General features: G+C 37.6%; 1 protein-coding gene across 3 annotated transcripts in view; it reads right to left on the reverse strand.

The window, feature by feature from the left end:
- LOC110166534 (plakophilin-4) overlaps positions 1 to 23,768 on the reverse strand; it is a 223,403-nt gene that overhangs the window by 180,385 nt on the left and 19,250 nt on the right. For 2 of the 3 annotated variants that reach the window (XM_020931786.2, XM_020931785.2), the window contains exon 1: positions 5,431 to 5,499. The exons of the other annotated variant lie outside the window; for it this stretch is intronic. In XM_020931786.2, coding sequence (XP_020787445.1) covers positions 5,431 to 5,446 — 16 coding nt within the window. In that variant the 5' untranslated portion in view covers positions 5,447 to 5,499. Of the gene's footprint in view, positions 1 to 5,430; positions 5,500 to 23,768 lie in introns of those variants that run through there. 3 annotated transcript variants of the gene reach the window in all.

Consider the following 23,768-nt stretch of genomic DNA (forward strand, 5'->3'; position numbering starts at 1 on the left):
TATCAATATAAGGGGGGCTAGCAGTTTGGTTATGCTGCACTACAACATTACTTTTGTTTTATTTAATAAAACCTGTGTCAGTGTGTGTGTGTGTGTGTGTGTGTTGTGTAGGGGGTTGGGTTTTTCCTGTTTTGTTTTTAGACAAGAATTGCAAAACAACGTAAATATGCAGGATGTGTGTGTTAAACATGTGTGAATGAAACGAAACACAACTCCTGATCTGTTTGTGATAAGGAAAAAACATTATAACATAGATCAGAAAATAGAGTAATATGGGGCCTTTAAAACCTCAGACCAGGCATCCACGATCCATTGGCAGATCGTGGCGTAATTCGCCTGTCATTACCTCCCTGTCTTGGTGAATGTGTATTATGAATGTGAATGCAGGTGGATAATTTAATATTTATTTTTTTTCTACAAGGAGGACTGTGAGGAATAATGTGTTTAACGCAGCTTTGCGCACATTTGTTTACGTTTTACAGAAACAAAACTTAAAACCACATGCTTTAAGTTTGCATAAACTATAAGCTCTGAAAAAAACAGCTCGCTCCTTGTGCACTGATGCAGTCAGCTTCTGTCAGACTAAGTCTACAGGTTATACACATAGACCGTATATATATATGAATGGACATATATTCTCTGTAGCATTTCATTGACATCATAAATGCCAACACAGGACTATACTTTGCCCTTTAGTCCGTGAGGCTCCTGACTACGGTAGTTGTAATGCTTCAACAATCCATCAAGCGGCGTGGCTTCGTAGCCTACCAAAGTTGTACTAAAACATTCTGACAGATTTTTTAATCCTTAGTATCGAAATCAAGCATGAAATGTTAGTATCATGAAAAGCTCTAGTAGTCCAAACAGACACCAAATGTATGGGGCCTTTAAAACCTTCCAGAAACCTTATCGGTCTTACTACAGACTACAGAAACTTTTAAAAAAAGTAGCCAAAACTATACTAGAACTTATAACTATAACATTTCAACTAGCCATTACACATTACAAAAAAAAAAAAATATCTATATTACTACATCTGTACATTGTTCCAACTTGTAGGTTAAAGAAAGTCTTATAGCCACAGCTTTTACTGAATGGGCCCATTTTGCAGAAGCAGCAGACATCATGTGAAAAGAGTTAAAGGTTCATATGCTTCACCATAAATGCTCTGTGGTGAGGGGAACCATTAGCCTGGGATGACAGCCAGTTTAAACGCGCGGGGCTGGTCGGATTGTTTACAAGGAGAAGTTTTTGGCAGGGGATGAGACCGAGGATTGGGGGGGGGGGGATGGGTCAGGAGGAATGTAAAAGTACTGTATGGGAGGTCCTTTAGAAATGTGACCTTAAAGTATTCCTGGAGACACCGAGACGAGGCGCGTGTTTCGGGGTGTCAATCGCGCCCCTCCAAACATATCGAAATGTCAGCTCTCCAAATTCCTGCACAGCTCTTTCACTACAAATTCCAAATCACCACATCTTTTGTAGGCCTGTCACTATAATTACCATATCGACTTCAAGACATGTTAAACGGAAAAATAATCTTCGGGGCGCAGTATTTATCGTGTGTGCTTTTTCTTTGATTCTAGCAGGAGATTTTTTGTTATTTTGTTGTGCTGTTTTAATATTCTAGAGGGTTGAATAGATCACTTCTATGACTTATTATGTATAGAAACTAACAACTGAAAAGTGCATTGTGTAACTTTTGGTTGGGGGGGTCCCTCACCTGCTTGATTCTATGGATATGTCATTGCTTTGCCTAGAATGTTCCACAGTATGACTTTAAACATCTCTACCTTACATTTATTCAATTACAGGTGTTTTTATAGTTTAAAAATGCCTAGAAAAACAGGCATGCTGACTGTGAGCGGGGTTGAAGTCTCCACAGATCTGACTTGTAACTTGGTCAAGTTGGGCTCCATGAAGATAGAAAGGTTTAATACCAGACTCTGAAACATTCCAGACAATGTGGAATCAAGCATTTGATGGGCCCTTCACCAGAAATGTTACACAATGCACTTTTAAATTAAGGCTGAGCAGATCACTTAGATTTGGAAAAATTGCAAAATCATGAAACAGTGATTATTATGAAACAAGTTTACTCCTGACTTTCTAACTTACAAAGCAGGGTTACTGTAGCCTGATTCAGTAGCCAGTTCACTTAATGGAAACCGTCTGACCTCGCAGCATTAGGATTCGTTCAGTTGATGGTAGGCGGGTACTTTTTTTATTTAACCAATCGCTGCTATTTGGTCGCGACGTATGTAATGCGCCACTAACGGGGCTAACTGGAATATTAAGCTTTTCCCAAATCCTGTAGGAAGAAGGGCAATAACGTCTTTCCTCTTGATAAAATTCACCAAACTCTTTGTTTCGGCTTTAAATCCTCGATCTCAGGAATAGTTGCCAACACAGAATGTATGGCTCTTTGCTGATTGGCTGGTGCCTGGACTTGCGCTTTGGGGTTTTTTGCAAATCGTCTAGTGTATTCCGATTCCTGACTTAGTTGCTGGAGAGAAATGAAATTGGGAGGAGGCACTAGGTGGCACCAGCCTGGTTAGGGTCATTTCATTGTGCTGTTACAATTAGATTTCTGTACAAATGTAACTGAAGGCAATTTACAGTAACTTAAATAATAGTATAAGATAAGAATGAAAATGTAAAGAGCTTTCCCGGTTTTGAAAGCCCATCAGTCCCCCAGAATTTGATTATAATTGCAAAAAAAGTAAATAAATCAATAAATAAAATAAAATTGTAATCTTCTAGTGTGTTTTGGACAGCCCTCACTTAAGTGTTGCATTCTGTTATGTATTTCCTGCAGCTCGTATTTTCATCAATCTTGTACATTTAGAAGACTTTCTGTGGAACAATTCTGCTTTATAGTTTCAATATAATTACAGATTCAAGATGTCTTATCATGACAGGTCTACTCTTTTGTGAACTTTCAATAATTTGATTCCAAGAAAACCCAGCTACAGGAAGAGCGGAGAGGAGAGCTGTTTTGGCTTGGCAGAGCTCCTCCTCCTCCTCTCCGACTTCTGTTCAAACAAAAACAGGAATGAGTCAGTTCAAATTTGAAAAAGTTGTTAACCCGGTCAGAGCAGGGAAATCCTCTGACAAAAGGTGTGGAACTGAAGACATAACTGCGCCGATAGAGTTATAGTCTTTAGAAATGAGCTTTAAAGCTTCTCTTATCATGTCTGGCCTGTGTTTGACCTCTCTATTTCATTGCTAATACGCTACAGTCTGCTATTATGAGAGCGCTTATTCACCTCTGACACACATTCAAGGCTATCACTGAAGTCACTCTGCAATGTTTTGTTTTTTTTTCTCTTCAGCGCAGCTTAAACTTGCATTTTGTTCAAGTGTGTGCACTAAGCAAACTTGGAAAATGGTTCAAAAATGTGCCCTGTAGACTTATAAATGGATATCTGAACACGTAAATTCTAAATATATTATATCTTTGTATTCAAGTCTGACTAATGTGACAATGAAAAGGTCTACGCAAAATTGACTCTTGTGAGCTTTAAGCCATGTTATAATTCGTTACTTCCTCAAAAACATACCTGGAGTTGTGTTTTGTTTTATTCACAGACTTGAGTAATCTTTTGTTATTATCTGTCTACATCTCCAAAGCTCAAAATCTGTTCCACTTTGTCATGTCATGAAGCCTTAGCTTTCAAGTTAGTATGTTCTCTGACATGTTAGTGCCATATGAACCATCTGCACTCTGGGGAGCTCAGGGACCGGCCTCCTGCTGATGCCCAGAGTCAGGACTAAACACGGGGAGTCAGAGTTTCAGGTTCACGCAGCTAAAACCTGGAACAGTCTTCCTGAACATGTGAGACAGGACTCTACTTTGACGCTGTTTAAATCCAGGCTCAAAACTGTTCTGTTTCACTGTGCATATGACTGAAAGGTTTTCATTCCACACTCTTCTCTCTAATTTATGTAATTAATGTCTCTCTCTTTTTAAATTTTAGTCTTTAATTTTATGATGATTATTTATGTTTTGATTTGTTTTTATTGTGATTTTAAATGTATTTCTTATTCTGTAAAGCACTTTGAATTACTTTGTGTACGAATTGTGCTATACAAATAAACTTGCCTTGCTTTAACAGCTACATTCATCAGCTGGTTTCACTTCGTGGAAAGCGTCTGACCTCACAGCATTAGGATTCGTTCGCTCGACGATAGACAGGTACTTTTTTTATTTAACCAATCACTGCTATTTGGTCGTGACGTATGTAATTTGCCAAATTCCGTAGGAAGAAGGGCAATAACGTCTTTCCCATTGATAAAATTCACCAAACATTCTCTTTGTTTCGGCTTTAAATCCTCGATCTTGGGAATTATTGTCAAAACAGAATGTATGTCTTCATCTACGTCCATCTCGACCGCTTTGTTTACTGTTGTGCTGTGCCACAAAAGGGACCCAGACGTCATGGCTTCACAGCTCTTCACTGATTGGCCGGTGCGCGGTCTACAACTTCTGGGATTCTTGCAAACCATCTGGTGTATTCTGATTCCTGATCTCGTCGTTGGAGAGAAATAAAATTGAGTGAAGGGACTAGGTTTTGATTGGCACTGAAATTATCCAGATGATTCTAGTGAAGGTACATGGAGTTTAAAACTTTTAAGAATTCACCCTCAATTTGCAGGGTTTGTGTGTTGCATGAATTAAACAAAACACAACTGAAGGTCTGTTTGTGATGAGGAAACAACATTATAACACAGATCAGAAAATAGCGTAATATGAGCCCTTTAAATCTGAAGAGCTGGATTTTTGTTAGTAAGATTTGAGCCCATTTGAGTTTGACTTCCAGATTTTTGAACGCTGCAAGTAACATGAGCAGATGAGCCAATGAACGAGACGAACGAGAATTTCAAACGTTCCACCAATGAAAACAGATCACAGCGCTGTCTTTTCATTTTAAAAAATACAGCTAAGAGGTCAAAGAGTAAATGCCTGAACCATGACTAGGTTAAAAAAAATAGCCCGTCACAATAATTACTACTACTTACTACATCGTTCCTTACTAAATCTGCTCTTGGGTTTTTGTGTCAGTGGTATAAATTTATTAATGTGACAGGATTATCTCATTATAACAACATTATCCTTCAAAATGAATGAATTCTACCTTTTATTTATGCTATTACTGCATTGACATAGATAAATACATACATAAGGAAGGTACCTGAAGAGACGAGATACAACATTCAAAAGCACCTTGTCCTAAAACCAGATTTCTAATGGTGCATTCAAGGTCCATTTCTCTCACCTTTAATAAAAGCTACCCACATACTCTTAAAAAAAAAGTCTTGATTTAAGGCAGATTTTAGCACTTCCATTAGTCTAATATATTCCCGCAAAATACAAAAAGTTTTCTCTGAGACCTTTTAAGAAAAAAAAAAAAAAAAAAGTAATCTTACCTCTGAAATTCCCCATTAGCGTGGGTCTGCTGGTATGCTTTTAGCCTTCGCAGCTTCATCAACACTGAACACAACAACTCTGCAGCCAGCCTAGTCTAGTCTACTCATATATTCACAAACGACTGGTCCTTCCACATTCCCGCTTTGTGTTCCCTCCAAATGCTGTAAATCATGATCCAGGTGAAGTTTCATGTCATGTGAAAAGACTGAGGTTACAAAAGCAGGTAGGGACCATTTTTGTAGGTATTTTTGAGCTGTAAAACCAATTGTAATTGAGTAAATGAGTAGAGCTGTTTAATGGGAAATCAGCTGGAAAGTCCTTTTGGCTGGAAGGTCACCAAGATGGAAAGTCCTCCTGAATTATACCATTTATAAAAGGTAATCAATCTATATACATACAAAATAATTAAAAAAATATATAGTTAAAACCTTCCTAAAAGTGATTCTAAATGATTTTTGAACAAATTCTATAGCTTTTTAAGTTTCTTGTGCTGCTTACAAATTATGTTCATTGCAAGCAGGTAAGCAAATAATCAACAGTTACAGATGCTATAGGACGTTAACCATTTCTCTCCAGCGACTAGGTCAAGAATCAGACACACTAGACGGTTTGCAAGAATCCCGGAAGTGCGAGTCCGGGCACCAGCCAATCAGCGAAGAGCCATATATTCTGTGTTCGCGACGATTTCCAAGATCGAGGATTTAAAGCTGGAACAAAGAGAATGTTTGGTTTCATCATTATTATTTTATCAAGGGGAAAGACGTTATTGCGAAAAGTAGCCCCGTTAGAAGCGCATTACATACGTCACAACCAAATAGCAGCGATTGGTTAAATAATAAAAAGTACCCGCCTACCGTCGAGCGAACAAATTCTAATGCTGCAAGGTCAGACGGTTTCCACGAAGTGAAACCGGCTGATGAATCAGGCTAATAGGACATGGGGAACAAGAAAAAAATTAAAAATATGATTTCATAGTAAACTTCTGCGAGCAAATGAGGATTATTTTGATATTATAAACTGTAAAAATTTGTGTCACTTTGGGAAAATCGGTAAAATGACATGAACAAGGCCTGACATTTGGTCCCGCTACGTTCACATTTCATTTTATTATGATATAGAATGCAGATTTTCTAACTCAATACATCCCATACTAAAGGCCGGTGGGAAGATCCCCCCTTTCCTGGGCACAGCAGGTACCTGTGTGAGAAGGGGGCATCTGGAAGGAGGAGGGGGACATCTCACAGAGAGAATGGGACGCTCACGCTGGGACTTTCAAGCCAGGGGGAAGCTCTAGCCAGTATTCTGTTTAATGCCATACTGTGGAACATTCCAGGCAGAGCAATGACATATCCATAGAAACAAGCAGGTGATGGATGCCCAGTGAATAAGTAACATAGTGCACCTTTAATACCGGAGGACGACTGCACTGAAGTTCCCACACGGTCTCAGTATGACCTCATTTCGGTTCAAGCGCAGAGGCTAATTATTGCTGTTACTGTTACTGCCCTTGACTAAACACAAGACAAATACTGTTTACGTGGGATGGCTGTTCTCAAGAGGTTTTTAACAAAATGCTCATCTAACCAAGTGCACATGACACACAAGTGCACACAGCTATTTTTATACTGACCACAAAGACCTAAAACGGTTAGTGTCAACAGCAACTAGAGAGGATTTGGTTATGAAATTTGACATACAGTTTTAGATCACCACACTTTTTCCATTTTTTTTATTGTTTAGGGTTGACCAAAATGTATTCTAAACCTTTTGATTCATGAAAGTGTCCACCTTTGGCAGATATAACAGCTGAACACTCTCGTGGCTCGTTCTTTTTACAATAGAAATCAAACATTCTTCAGAAAGTTCTTCCCAAGTCTGTTGCAGAAGTTCCCATAAATGTGTGGCACTTGTAGGTTGCTTGGCTTTTACTTTTCTGTCCAGTTCATGCCAAACCAGCTCGATGGGGTTTAAGTCTGGAGACTGTGCTGGACACTCCATGTTTTCAAGCTTAACATCTTGTTCTTTTTTCCTGAGGTAGTTTTGGCAGAGCTTGGGACTTTTTTTTTTTTTTTTTTTAAACCTCTGGCTGTTCAGTTCTTACCTTTGTACCATTTCAAGCTCTTCATTGGACTTCCACGACTTGAGTTGAAATAAATAACTGGAAAAATTAGGGTGTTCTAAAACTTTTGACCGGTAGTGTATAAAATTCTACTTTAAAATACAAATACTTATAAGCTGAAAGCAACTTATTATACATGAACTCAATGACCAACCATATGGCATTATTTATTCAATTATAGGCCTTTTTATTGCTCAAAATGACCTTCAAACACATGCATTCTTACATGCACAATGAGTGCGTTTGCCGCTCCACAGATGTAATCTGCATGGGTGTAGTGGGCCTGGTACGCAGGGCTATGTCTCCACTCACTTCTCCCAGCATGAGATATATATATAAAAAAAAAAATATATATAAAAAACTCCAACAACTTAAACATCAAACTGGAGCTATTGGCAATGGTGAAAACAACCTGCATAGGCTCGTGATATCTGCAGTACTGTCCTATAGTGACCTGCGACTTGAGGGGACCAGGACTGATTCCAGATCTAAACCAGGACTAAACCAGGACTAAACCAGGTCTAAACCAGGTCTAAACCAGGACTAAACCAGGACTAAACCAGGACTAAACCAGGTCTAAACCAGGTCTAAACCAGGTCTAAACCAGGTCTAAACAAGTACTAAACCAGGACTAAACCAGGACTAAACCAGGTCTAAACAAGGTCTAAACCAGGACTAAACCAGGACTAAACCAGGACTAAACCAGGTCTAAACCAGGTCTAAACAAGGACTAAACCAGGACTAAACCAGGACTAAACCAGGTCTAAACAAGGTCTAAACCAGGACTAAACCAGGTTTAAACCAGGTCTAAACCAGGTCTAAACCAGTACTAAACCAGGACTAAACCAGGACTAAACCAGGACTAAACCAGGACTAAACCAGGACTAAACCAGGACTAAACCAGTCTAGAAGTGAGGGGGTGTAGATGGGTGGGATTCATGACGTCACAAATCATGTACCCCCAGTTTAAAAAAAACACTACACCATTGGCGATCTGTAACTTGGCCTGGAGGAGTCACCTCTCTGTTACTAAGGAGAAGGAGAAGTTTAATGCTATACTGTGGAACATACAATAAAATCTCCATGGAGACTAGCAGGTGGCAGACCTTACAACAAAAAAGTTATCTAGAGCATTCCTGCCTCTTGAATATGTAATACAAAGAACGCATGTGATATTAACTTGTTTTTGTCTTCAAACATTTTGCAGAAATAATTTTCATTTCATGCCAATGATTATCCGTACATGCACAGGGCACATGTTACATACTAGAGCTGTCAAAAGTATATGAAATTGGATCAAAACTAGGTACTCATTTGAGCAGGTACTGAAAAAAAGGCCCATTCACAGGACAAAATGTCTTGAGCTGTATCAAAACAAGTTTAATAGCACATAGACTAGTTTACGCCCATAGACCACGATGGAACCTGCCTGGACCACTGAGGGATTACACAGGCTCAAGTCTATTCCTGTGTTAGAAATCTGTGTATTGTGACTCACTACAACTTCACTTACAATACAGCAAACAATCAGAGTGGAGAAAGAGTCTTTCAAATACTCTTAGCTTATCTTAAGTGCACTGCCAATACTACACATGCTCTGACCTCACCTTCAGTCTGTAAATGTTTTTATTACCAGGTCAACTCTTATTTTACACATCCTAATTAAAGCTGCAGTGTGTCGCTTTTCTGCTGAATGGTTCGCTCACTGCTAGATTCCAAGGAGATGTTATTGCTTTGCCCAGAATGTGCCACAATATGCTATTAGACTTGTCTGTTTCCATAAATACAAGCATGTGACACCACTGAGCAAAATTACAGACCAGATCTATGGAGAAGTGACCGTACTCTTAGTAAGAATCATGTTTTTGAGTAGTAAAAATAACCTTAATTGAATGGATGCAAGATGGATGCAGTTAATCGCATACTGTGGACAGTGTTGGGAGTAACGCATTATGCTGTAATGCAGTAATGTAAGGCAAGTAAGGGGGGAAAAAAATTTAATATTTTACTCAGTACAAATGTCAAGTAACGTGCTTTACAATGCATTTTTAACCTGGATTGAAGTGGTGGGTTTTTCGTTTTTCTTCATACAAATTCGCTAAAATCACCGCGACATCAGCAGCGGTGAAAAGCTATTGTTACGTTCCAAATGTCAAGACGGGCCCAGAGGTGCGCCCTCGTAGATCATCGGGTAACCGCGGGCGAAAGGACCACTGCAGAAATCCGCCCTCCACTGGGCTAATCGCAGCCGACGCCCTGGTCACGTTTTGTGGACACCCTGCTCCATGGGCCCAGGGTTCTCTAGATTCCAAGTCCTTGTCCAAGATTAGTACGTGTTTGATTCTGGTTTAGACCAGGTTTAGACTTGTTTCAATCCTGATTCAGTCCTCCTGGTTGTGTCCGGGTTCAGTCCTGGTTCAGCACTGGTTTAGTCCTGCTTTAGTCCTGGTTTAAACCTGGTTCAGTCCTGGTTTAGTCCTGGTTTAGTCCTGGTTTAGTCCTGGTTTAGTCCTGGATTTAGTCCTGGTTTAGTCCTGGTTTAGACCTGGTTCAGTCCTAGTTTAGACATGGTTTAGACCTGGTTTAGACCTGGTTTAGACCTGGTTCAGTCCTAGTTTCGACCTGGTTTCGACCTGATTTAGTCCTGATTTAGTCCTCCTGGTTCAGTCTTCAGTTCAGTCCTGGTTCAGTCCATATATGGCGCAAAAGTTCAGCATCTTCATTCGCTGATTGTTATTTGACAATCAGCGACAGTTATTTTGGTGAGAGTAACTTAAAGTGCTGCAGTAGTCGTGTAATGTCTTACATTTTAAATACAATAACATTGTAATGTAATGAATTAATTTGAAATGGCAGTAACAAGTCATAAATAAAGAATTACAGTTTTGAAGTGACTTGCCCTGCAGTGACTGTGGAATAATGTAGACAAAGAATGTAATGTAATAACAGAAACAAGTAAATGTTAACCAGTGCACTTTAAAAACACACTGGGGAGTAAAAAGAAACAGTGTTATCCCATTCACAAAGCGTGCACCAGGCTGAGTGTTAAATCAGACTGAATAAGCCCATTTTATAGGAAATGTCACCAGGCTACGGACAGATTTAACGTTCCACTTTCAAAACACTGGCTTTTCCCCGGCCTTTTCACTCTTGTATGAATCCAGCAGTTGTGTGATCCTCTGAAAGCCACCTGTGTTCTGTCACCGTTCCCAGGAGAAGAGCTACACTGGCAAATCTAATATGACGGTCAGACTGTGGACGCGCACGAGAACAGGGTTAGAGGGAATATTAAGTTAAAGAGGGGAAAGTTTACTTGCTCCACTCGGGTCAGGATGTGGAGATTCCCGAAGGACACATTTGGAATTTTATTTGAAATTCAATCACTGACTGGTTTTGTATTTAAAGGGCGGATATTATGCTATTTTCCGAGCTGTGTTATTATGTTGTTTCCTCATCAAAAACAGACCTGGAGTTGTGTTTTGTTTCATTCACACAAGTTTAACACATAAACTTTGCATATTTAGGTGAAGTTCCCAGACTGAAAACACTCTTTTCCACCTTGCGATGTCATGTGGTAATACAGGAAGTGCTTCAGTGAGTTTTTAAACACCACAGACCTTCACTAGAACCATTTGGTAATTCTAAACTGAAAATGATCCAATCTTTCCTAAACAAAAGAGTAAAAGGTAGCTGTTTACTTGAAAACTACCACTACACTGCAAGTTATAATGGCTTAAATTAAGAGCATTTGATTTAATTTTACGTGACAAGGAAAATTAGCTGCCAGTAGAATAAGTCTGTATTTTTAAATCAACAACATTTGATTTTATTTCTTATTTTAAGTGCAAGAAGTTGTTGTTTTTCTTAAGTGTAGCAAAATGTGTGCTAAAACTAGTATCGAAACTAGACACTAATTTGAGCAGGTATCGATACGAAAAAGTCACATTTACAGGACAGAAATGAATCTTTCCCGAATAGCTTTAGAATCTATTGATCTTGAGCTGTATCAGAACAAGTAGTAGTAAATAAATCCAGTATACGCCCATGGACCATTATGGTACTAACCTGGACCACTAAGGGATTACACGGATATAAGGCCACATGGTAATATAAAAGAAAGTATGATTTAATGTTGAAAATGTCATTTTATTGTCTAAATAAAGAGTATTTTTTACTATTATCATGGTATAAGAATCGGTAGTGAGTATCAAGTCTGTTCCTGAGTTTGAAATTTCTATATTGTGACTCACTATTACAATACAGCAAACTATCAGAGTGGAGAGTGCTTATCTTAAGTGCACTGCCAACTCTACACATGCTCTGACCTCGCCTTGAGTCTGTAGCAAAATGTATTTTCATATTTTAACTTCAACAAAAACTACAAAAAGTCCATTGGGAGATACATTTAACCAAGTGCCTCCGCTCAATTTCATTTCTCTCCAGCGACTAGGTCAGGAATCAGAATACACTAGACGGTTTGCAAAAACACCGGAATTTGTAGACCGAGCACCGGCCAATCAGCAAAGAGCTGTGAAGACATGACGTCAAACTCAAGCACCTGTCTGGGTCCCTTTTGTGATACAGCGCAACAGTAAACAAAGCGGTCAAGATGGATGTAGACGAAGACATACATTCTGTGTTGGCAACGATTCCCGAGATCGAGGATTTAAAGCCGGATTAAAGAGAATGTTTGGTGAATTTTATCAAGGGGAAAGACATTATTGTCCTTCTTCCAACATTACCTACGTCACAACCAAATAGCAGCGATTGGTTAAGTAAAAAAAGTACCTGCCTACTGTCAAATCCTAATGCTGCAAGGTCAGACAGTTTCCACAAAGTGAAACCAAGCTAAGACACATTTACTTATCAACTGTGTATGTACTGTGTAATGTGCTCAAATCATAATCAAACTTTCTAAATTCAAGTGATCTTTATTTTTCAAGTATTCTAGATTTTGTGAAACAGAGCGTTTTGCGCTTTGGAGATGTATACAGACAATTTATTATAATTTGACAGTATCAATTTTAAGTTGTAATTTAAGATTTCGCCCTTTTCTTTTGTTTGTTAAGCAGTAGTGTAATTGTGCATTGACGAAAAAATGAATATTATGAAAAACTGCAGCTAGAAAATTGTAGAGTGTGCTGTGTAAGCTGACAAACCAGTCCACAAACAGTTCATGTAGTAAATATATTCCATTATCCTTCATAAATACTACCACATGCACCCCATATACAAAAAGCCATTATGTCAGTCAGCAGAATAGAGATTTATTTTCATGGAGCTAAGAGACGATGGGTCACAGACTTAAACTACGACAAAATGGGGTCGAGAAATAATTACACATTAGTGCGAATTTCAATTTCCACAGACTGCTGTTCATACACTGGGTTTATGAGGATGGCTGAGCTCAAAGGCCTGACAAATGGGAACCGCGTCAAATCCAGACTCCAATTATCCATCTGCACACAGCAAAGACAAAAGATAAGGTCGAAAACCTTCTAAAAATATAAAGCGCTTGGTGCAGATTTGACTTTGTAGCGATAGTGTTGAGAAGGGCTGGAGTAAAAACACAAGTAAACTGATGGAGCCAAATGTTCAAATACAATGACCATTTGGGAAGCCTGAGTGCTATAAACCAAACAGTAATTAGAGTTAACAGAATAAACGAAGGCAATTCTCGCAACCAGTGGCGATGCATTTGTAGAATATTTAGTTTCTTAGTTAAAAAGGCCTATGTAGACAATTTACTCCCACTTACTTAGAATTTAAACCGTGAAATTAGTTTGAAAGGTTTGCAGTGGTCCAAATAATATATAAAAGGTAGGTGAAATTATTCCTCACTGACTTTATGCATTCTGGGTTATGTTTTATAGACATTTAACTGGACCTAATCTTCAGCTTCCCATGGCTCTTATATTTACAAAAATTTCCAATGAGCTCTAAAATTAGTAGCTCTGTGGCATGTTCGTTTTACAAAAAGTAGCTCACAGGAGGAAAAAGGTTGGAGACCCAAGCACTAGACTGATTTTTGACCTCAATAGTTGCGTATACAAAATATCTATACTCGAGCAAGACAAATTTTGGTACAGAAAAATCAGGTACAGAGAATTAACAATTGTAAACAGACCTAGAATGGAAATAATTGAAGTTACAAAAGGTTAAAACTTGCAGTCTGTAACTTTTTGGTTAGTGATCCGGCAGGCTTGTTCTATGGAGATGCCATTGCTCTGCCTGGAATGTTCCACAGTATGACATTAAACAGCTCTACCCTTACATTTATTCAATTACAGGTGGTTTTAAAGCTCAAAAATAACTAGAAGAAACAAGCTGTGAGTGGGGTCGCCTCTCCACAGATCGAAATTTTTAATTTTTTTTTAAAGGAGCTTCGTTCCAGCTGCTATCATACTTAGATAAATAGATTACAATTTATTCCTATCTATCAATTTTAGTACGTTTGTCTTGGAAAAATAGTGTGTTATTATTCATTTAATATTTATAGTGATTTTAGCCAAGCGTGATGGATGAATTTAACCAACTTGTTTATGGAACAAACCATTCTGCGCTGGAGCACTGTAACACTTTATTTTATAATTGTGTTTTTTTTTAATACGTGTTTATTGTGCATAATGTGGATGAAGGAAATGTGAAATGTGGGACCAGACTCTCAAATCTGCAAAATCAAATTTACTCACGGGTACGAATAAAGCAACCTAACCTGATCTGATCTGTAACTTGGTCTGGTTTGGTCTCCATGAAGATAAAAAGGTTTAATGCCATACTGTGAAACATTCCAGACAAATCAACAACATCTCTATCATTTCCTTAAACAATACGATATATCGATATTTTGATATCTTTGCACACTCCTAATACAGTATTGATATCATGGGCTGCTGTATCGATATATTGCCAAGAGTATTTTTTGGTATTTTTTTACTAAATTATTTTGTTACAGCTACAGTTTTGTTGCTTGTTTAGAGAAAGGAAACTTGTTTATGCAACATATTTGACATTTTCAGTTTTGATGATTGAAATGTTTGTGTTTCATATTAATTTGCACAAGAAGTGGTTTAACAAAGACTTTTAGTATCACAGCCATGATCTAGTCTTTATTTTTTTGAACTGTATTGAATTATTTGGAAACATATCGTATCAAATCGAAAGTGCACCGTATCGAGATGTGTATCATATCATGGCCTATGTATCGAGGTATGCATCGTATCGCCAACCTCTTAAAGATACTCAGCCCTAATCTCCATGCAAAAAAAGCTTTTGACGGACCCTCCGCAAGCAAAGTTACACAATGTACCTTTAAGTTTCAAACATACTGTGAAAATGTATAAATAAATAAATAAATAAATGCATTAAATTGGGGTATTATCTTAAACTGATGTGTGGCCCTTTTTATTTGTTTTATCAAAATCTCTCAATGGAATTCTAGTGCAAACATCGGTCCCATTTTCTGTCAAAACCAGTGTATTTCCAGACCATTATAAATCAATTGTCCATGTAGTCTTTCAATGAGTAACCTTGACTTCCAGCTGGACTCCTCTCACTCCTTTAAAACCAGCCGTTCACAGACGAGCGTGAAGAGCTGCTCACTGATCTCATCTTTTTGACTTTTAATGGAAACTCATATGCTCTCAGTCCACCAGCGTGAGGTTGGTTTACCCTCATCTGGACTTGTTTAGCAGCATCACGTACCAAGTTTTCAGATGCAAGAAACAGAAACTACAGTATTTGAGAAAACAAAGCTGCCGTAAACAAGGACCTGTGCTTAATCAGTAACACATACCTGTATATCCTTATCATTCAAAACCAAAATGTACTATTTTAAAGATTAAAGGTCCTATATTGCACAAAATTGTCTATTGTGAACTGTAATCCTTGTTATAATGCTGCTATCTTATCAAAAGCACATCTGGAGTTGTGTTTTGTTTCATTCACACATGATTGAATAACACTTTATTATTAGTCTGTCTACATTTCCAAAGCTCAAAATGCTCTATTCCACCTTGTGATGTCATGCAGAGGTAGTTTACTGGAAATCAGCTGGAAAGTCCCCCAGAACTGTATCCTTTATGAAATGGTTAGTAGCAGTCTATATACATATACCGTATTTTCCGGGCTATAGGGCGAGCTCTTAAGCCTCCAACCCCATCAAAAAACGATCGCGCGCCCCACAATCCAGAGCGCCCCATACATGAATCCACTCGGGTGTCCCAGCATGACTTCAGTAAACTACAAAGTCGCACCACCCGCAGCAGACAGTGACCACGCAACGAAAAACACCCGCAGCCACACTCATCACTCCACGCTGATGAGGAATAAAACGGAGGAACGAACCGAAAAAGCGAGTCCAATGTGCCACTTCTAGACACAACTGAACAACTGAGTCACTGCGAACACGCCGAAAATCCAGTGGTCCTAGAGTCACCGTGAAGCGACAAACAAAGTCCCACTGACCCATCCAACTGTTGTGTTTCGTTTAAAGTCCGGTGCGTTTTTTTTTTTTTTTTTTTTTAAAGTTCGAAAATAGACTATTCTATGACAGTGCGCCTTATAATCCAGAACGCCTAATAGTGCGTAAAATACGGTAAATAAGACAAAATAACAACTTTTTTTTCATTATATATATATTGTATTAATTACACACGCAAGGTACAGTATATCTCAACACATTTGTTCATCTTGAGCATAAGCAAGTATTTTAATTTGGGAAGGATGAGCACCCTGCTTTTATCTCCTGTTGCATGACATGACACCGGACATGAATTGATTATGTTCATGGCAAGCAGGTAAGGAAATAATTCATTTTTCTTACCTAATCAACACTTACAGATGCTATAGGACATTTGGAGCAAGAAAAAAATATTTAAAATACAACTTCATACTAAACTTCTGCGAGCAAATGAGGATTATATTGATATTATAGACTGAAAAAATGTGTGCCGCTTCGTGATATTGAATGCTGATTTTCAAACTCAATACATGACAGTGCGTGACGTGGCTGACTAAAGGCCAGCGAGAATGTTCCCCCTCTCCTGGGCACAGCAGTTACCCCTGTGCCGCCCAATAGAAGGGAGAAGGGGGACGTTCTTGCCGAGAGAGTGGGAGTCTCGAGACTGGGACTGGGACTTTCAAGCCAGGGGGACACTCCAGCCGGTATTCAGTTTTCAAATTGACAGCTACATTTTACCTTTTGTTTGATAGAGATTGGCAATTCCAAAGCTGAAATTATCCAAATCAATTCTAGTGAAGATCCTTCCTGTATTACCACATGACAAAGTGGAAGAGAGTGTTTTCCTTTTGAGAGAAGAACTCATCCGGAATAAGCAGGATTTGTGTGTTAAACACGCATGAATGAAACAAAACACAACTCCAGGTTTGTGATGAGGAAACATTATAACAGATTAGAAAATAGCTTTGACTTTTGTTTTGTTTTGTTTTATCTGGCTAAATACCGAATATCAGAGCAAACATTTACAGTGTATTGACATTTTGGGGTAAAATTTAAAGTTTACAGGAAAAAAAATCTTAATCAACCATCTGTTTGAAGCAAGTCACTAATATCTTTAATGTATTTAAAAGCTCAGACACTTTGAACTTGTGGTTTTCAAGCGCTGACAAAACAACAGAAATAATTATAATTTGACTTGTTCTAAATAGCTGTATATAAAAGCAAACAAAGACTAATGGCTTCGTTTCAGAGACCTGTACTATGACCGCACTGGGACCTGATACATTCCAAAAGGAGCCAAAGTACATGACCTTGTTCTATTGTGACACGTGTGCATAATTTGCATTCTTGATTAATCCCAGTGTTTACAGTCTATTAAGCCATAAACGTGTATGTGGTATGTGTGGACAAGCTGGCATGCACGGGGTACATTAGTTCAAATACCAAGAGACTGCATTAATAGCACAGTATAGTAATCATTATACCAGCTCCCCACAAGGTTCTACATTACGCTGCATGTTTTACGACCTATGCAATGTTGTTTTCTCATCAAAAACATACCCCGAGTTGTGTTTGGTTTCATTCGCATAGATTTAACTCACGAATCCTGCATATTTAGGCTGAGTTCTTCTCTCAAACAGAAAAAATTCCACTGTGTTTTTAAACTTCAAACTAGAATCATTTGGATAATTTCAGCCCTGGAATTGTTCATCTTTACTAGACAAAAGGAAAACTACCCGTTCATGACAAGGTTGACGGAGCATTTAGAGCTTTGGAGATGTAGACAGACTAATAAAGGATTACTCAAACATGTATGAATGAAACAAAATGCAACTCAAGGGTATGGTTTTGTAGCCAGGCTGGTGCCACCTAGTGCCTCCGCTCAATTTCATTTCTCTCCAGCGACTAGGTCAGGAATCGGAATACACTAGACAGTTTGCAAGAACCACGGAAGTTATAGACCATGCACCGGCAAATGAGCGAAAAGCTGTGAAGCCATGACGTCAAACTCAAGCGCCTGTCTGGGTCCCTTTTATGGTACAGCACAACAGTAAACATAACGGTCAAGATGGATGTAGATCAGGGGTGTTCAAACTTTTTTCATCAAGGGCCACATATCTAAACACAGACAAAGCAGAGGGCTGATCGAGCGCCGTAGACTGGTGCTCAGTACAGAGAATAATTGAAATATGTGCATGTTTAACACGTTAGAATGAGCCATCAGCCTTTAATCATGCTAAGATCCTTAAAATATAAAATAAAAGATACTAAATATTAGCTTTATCAACATAGACTTTCAAAAAACTTGCAGTAAAAAAATAATTTTTTAATTGATGCAAGGTAATTTGGGCCATTCACCTGGAAGCCTGAGGGCCAAGTAAAATGTGTCTGAGGGCCGCATTTGGCCCCCGGGCCATAGTTTGGACATGCCTGATGTAGATGAAAACATACATTCTGCAATGATTCCCTAGATTGAGGATTTAAAGCAGAAACAAAGAGAATGTCTGGTGAATTTTATCAAGGGGATTTGGCGCATTACATATGTCACGACCAAATAGCAGCGACTGGTTAAATTTAAAAAAGGACCCGCGAACGAATCCTAATGTTGCAAGGTCAGACGGTTTCCACAAAGTGAAACTGGTCGATTAATCAGGCTAATGGTTTTGAGGAGGTAACAACATTCTAACATGACTAAAAGCTCAGAAGAGTACATTTTGCATCGTACAAAAGACCTTTAATATTCTTTTTTGTTTTACTGGAGAGATGTGGTAGGACAGACGACATATATACTGCTAAAATATCCCAAAATAAACAAAAAGGCCTGTGGTTTCTTTCATCTTAAAATGTAGTTTTGAGGTTAACGTAGTCAAAACAAAACAGGCTCACTTTTCTTACACTTAAATCTTTTGTTTACATGGAAAATTCAGCTGTGCATTTTGCTAAAGGTCTTTTTCTGCACCATATGGGCCTATTTCAAGAGACTATAAACTTTTGGTATGCTTTCCAAGAACACGTATACACAAAGCTAAATAAAATCTGCCAACTTCTTACTTAAAACGTGCACTGTGTAACTTCTGATCACCTGCTTGACACCATGACATTTAATTAAACTAACTTTTCTACTTTCCTGCTTGTCTCCATGGTGATGTTATTGCTTTGCCTTGGATGTTCCAGAGTATGACATGAAAAAAATATATCTTGTATTTATGGAGACAAGCAGACCACATCACCAGGCCAAATTACAGGTCAGATCTGTGGAGTAGAGGGGCCTGCTCATGATGATAATGCATGTTTTTAAAGTAGTTTTGAGAAATAAAAACAGCTGTAATTGAATAAATACAATATATATTTGTTTAATTCTACACTCTGGAGGCAAAAGTAAATAGGCAAAAGCAGGCAAAGCAATAACATCACCATGGAGACAAGTAACAAAGTAGAAAAGTTACGCAGTGCATCTTTAAAGACAATATGTATAGTTTGAATGCGTTGTTGACAGATTCTTTGAGAGTCACACGTGATGAAGTGACCAGAAGCAAAAACACAAAGTTATTTTTAAATCTCTGTTTGACTTTTCTCTGCTCCGAACAGCTGAAAATGTTTTGCTAAAAAGGACACACCCATACACGAAGGAATGTCTGCTTTCAACAGCAAGAAGTGGTCATACTTACCAACAGTCTGTAACTCTATCAGTCATTAAACGGAGAATTCGCTCACGGACAATGAAGGCTATTTAAAGCGTATATGATCTTTGTTGACTTTTGGATTTAACAGAGGAATTTAGAGCGGCAGACTGCGGCGTGACACCCTGCCCTGCATTTTCCAGACTAAAACAATTCATAATACTTGATTCATGCTCAGCTCCTATTTGCGCTGTCTTATTTTTTTTGGAAATCAGATACCAACCGATACTAAAACTGTTTTGAGCAGGCAATGATACTAAAAAAGTCACAAAATAAACATTTCCTGAATAGTTTTAGAATGATCTTGAGCTGTATCAGGACAAATATAAAAGATAATAGACTAGTATACACCCATGGATCACTATGTAACCTACCTGGACCAATGAGGGATTACACAGATATAACTCTACATGGAAATATAAAAAGAAAGTACTATGATTTAATGCTGAAAGTGACATTCTATAGTGTAAATAAAGAGTTTTTTTTTATTATCATTGTGGTATTGTAGTCAGTAAGGATGTAAGAAAAATTCATAAGTTCAATTTAATGTTCTCATGATTAAAAAATTTACTAAATATATAAACTATAAATAAAATAAACTGTATTTTATAAAATTTTGTTCTTGTGAATATGAATATTATACAAAAATTATTGATAAGTCACAATATATCGTCAACAATAACCAGGTAAGTTAAAATGACTTAAATTAAGAACATTTGACATTTTTGAGTAGTAAAATGATCTACCAATGGAGCAAGTGTGTTTTTCTTAATTCAAGAAATATTACATTTTGCTTCTTATTTTAAGTGCAAAAAGTTGTTGTTTTTCTTATCTTAAGTGTAGCAAGATGTATTTTCATATTTTAAGTACAAAAGTCTTGTTCCATTGGCAGATCATTTTACTTGTCAAGTCAAATTTACTCATGATAATTTTTTTTTTTTCAAGTAATTTTAACTTGGTTGGATTTTAGTTTTTGCGTGTTGTTTTAGTATCAGGAGAGATCGGGATATGTTGGATCGTGACAGGCATATCGTGATGCATATCGTATCTCCAGAGTCATGCCAATGCTCACCTCTCGTAATCGGTATCGAGTATTGATTGTATTCCTTAGTATCGAAATCAAGATTTTAATTTTAGTATCGTGACAACACTATTTGAGATTTAAAAGTGCATTGTGAGTCCAACAGACGCTGTTCTTCATGGAGATGTTATTGCTTTGTCTGAGATGTTTCACAGTATGGCATTAAAAATGTATCATCGTGGAGACCAAACCTGACCAAGTTACAGGTCAGATCTGTGGAGAGGTGACCCCCTTCACAGTCAGAATGTCTTTTTTCTAGGTATTTTTAAGCCATAAAACCACCTGCAATTGAATAAATAAAGTAGAGCTGTTTAATGCCATACTGTTGAAAATTGTAGAGCAATGATATCTCCATAGAAACAAGCAGGTGATGGACCCCCAGACAAAAGGTTACCTAGTGCACCTTTAATAGCAGACTCTAGACTGCCAGACCAGCACAACTCACAATACCTGAGTCATACACGGCCCCTTTATCTACATAACACATTGAACTTTAGTGTTGCAATATCCTGTGGCCTGGATCTGGCAGGGGCAGGGCAAAGACCGGAGTTAAGCTTGGAAACTCCTCCACAAAACTGGGCGTGCTTACATCCCACACAGTTACTACATCGTGCAGGGAATATTTACTCTGGAAGGAAGGATGACTGCAGACCACATACTCGGTTTGCAGAGAGGACGAAAGGCCAACTCACCTGCAGTGCAATTACTGGACAGAGATGGGAAGAAAACTGAAAATATATTTAGTTACATCATGGAGACAAGCAGAAAAGCAGGAAAGTTACACAGTGCACCTTTAAGACAACTAGTGTAGTGCAGAAGTGTTGTTTTTTAAAAATATACAGTATTTAGTACAATACAGCTCCACATTTGCTCACAGAATTTTACTATGAAATTGCATTTAAAATATTTTTAACTTGTTCTCCATGTCCTGTAGCATCTTAACTGTTGATTTAGGAAGAAATATTAATTATTTTCTTCCCTGCCATGAATATGATTTGTAAGCAGCGCAACACAAGAAACTTAAAAAGCTACAGAATTTGTTCAATAATCATTCAGAATCACTTTTAGGAAGGTCTTAACTATGTATTTCATTGAAATATGTAAATCCTGAATTAGTTGTGGCATATTTATTGAGAACACAGGAGTTTCCACTGATGGACTATTCCTGAGGAGTAATTTGACACACTGTATTTACTCTATTTGTGTGTGTTTGAGACCACATGCTTTTTTGCTTATTTATTTATATGAATGGACAAATGTGTTGAGATATACTGTAACTTGGTGTGTTATTAATACAATATATATAATGATTTTTTTTAAATATTTTTTTAATTTACATGTATATAGATTAAGTAACTTTCATAAAGGGTACAATTCAGGAGGACTTTCTATCTTGAGGACTTTCCAGCTGATTCCTAAAAAGATACTTATTCAACTCTCTACAGCTGAAATCTTATCATATTACAACAAAAACCTCCTAAAAGTTTCCCCAATTTTGCAAAGAAATTGTACACACGACAAATACTGAGCCCCAAATATATTGTTCCAGCTTTCATATACTGAACGATAAGTCGATATTGTAATTATAGTGACTGGTTTATGAATACCTGCATTAGAATTTACCTGAAACATATTCTGGTACATGGTCCAATCAGATTACTGTATTCTGAATACTTAGAAAACTTCACGCAGGGTTGCATTTAAATTATAGTGTAAAGAAGCAACATAGGATTAAAAACAGCTTTACATTTATTTCACTGTTTTCATCAGGGAAGGAAAAATAATAAATCCAGTCTAGATCCAAGGCTATGCTGTACTTAGACTTATACAAAGCTTATTGATCCACAAGGGAAATTACACGGACACAGTGGCTCATACATCACAATATAATATAATATAATATAATAAACAACAAAAGTATAAATGCTAATAATAAATTCAAAATAAATAGAGAAAATAGCAAGAGATTGGTGCCAAATGAGACCTAATTATATAAATGTAAGTGTACACTGCAAAAACTTAAATCTAGCCAAGTTAAGATGACTTGAATTAAGAAAGTTTTAAAAATGATTTGAGTACATTTAATTTGACAAGTAAAATTATGTACCAATGGAACAAGACTTTTTGTAATTATAATATGAAAATACACCTTGAATAAGAAAAATAACTACAACAAAATAAGAAAACAAAGTCTGATGTTGCTCGAATTAAGAAAAACACTTATTCCATTGGTAGATCATTTTACTTGTCGAGTTGAATCTACTCAAATAAAGTAAAATGTTGTTAATTTAAGTAATTTTAACTTACCTAAATAATTATTTTTACAGTTTTGCAAGCAAAACTAAAATCTAGCAATGCAGTAAAAGTAAAAAATATCTCTCTCATTTATAGAAGATGTGGGTAAAGATGAAATGGAGACTGAAATGACAGCGGATTATCCATTTTTAATTCTTTTGGTAAAACCACTTCCACATCGGCGCATATTACACGTCAGTCACCGAGGGGTTTGGAGAGCAAAAGGAGACAGAAACACCCCTGGCTCATCCCAATGGGGAGAAAAATGTTGAAAAGGCAAATTAGCATAACAAATATCCCACCCCTGGCAAAGCTGCGGCCTCACAATGTCAGGTGTGTGAGGTGAGTCAGCGAGCCCACTCAGCAGCTCCACATTAAGACTGATTAGTTTTCTGGGACAGTTCATCTCCTGTCGCAATCAATCACCGAGCTCAACTGAACCCAGAGTAAAGACCTGATGGATTCCTCTTTATACAGCGACATTGTGTGGGTTTATTGTTGCATTTGGGGGAGAATTATAGATCTGACATTTACTGTAATAAATTCACATGGGTTCTGTGATATGAGAAACTGCTGCACCTCAAGTATGGAAATCTGTGATATTAAGAACGGCTCCGGAAGGAAGTAGGGACCAGCCTGACAAACAGAGCAGGAGCTGAATATAATATTATAATAACTATTGTGCGTAACAATCAAAATGT

Source organism: Boleophthalmus pectinirostris, unplaced genomic scaffold, assembly GCF_026225935.1.
Source record: "Boleophthalmus pectinirostris isolate CB_2022bp ecotype Guang Dong unplaced genomic scaffold, ASM2622593v1 HiC_scaffold_1, whole genome shotgun sequence".
In the NCBI taxonomy this organism is placed as follows: Eukaryota; Metazoa; Chordata; class Actinopteri; order Gobiiformes; family Gobiidae; genus Boleophthalmus; species Boleophthalmus pectinirostris.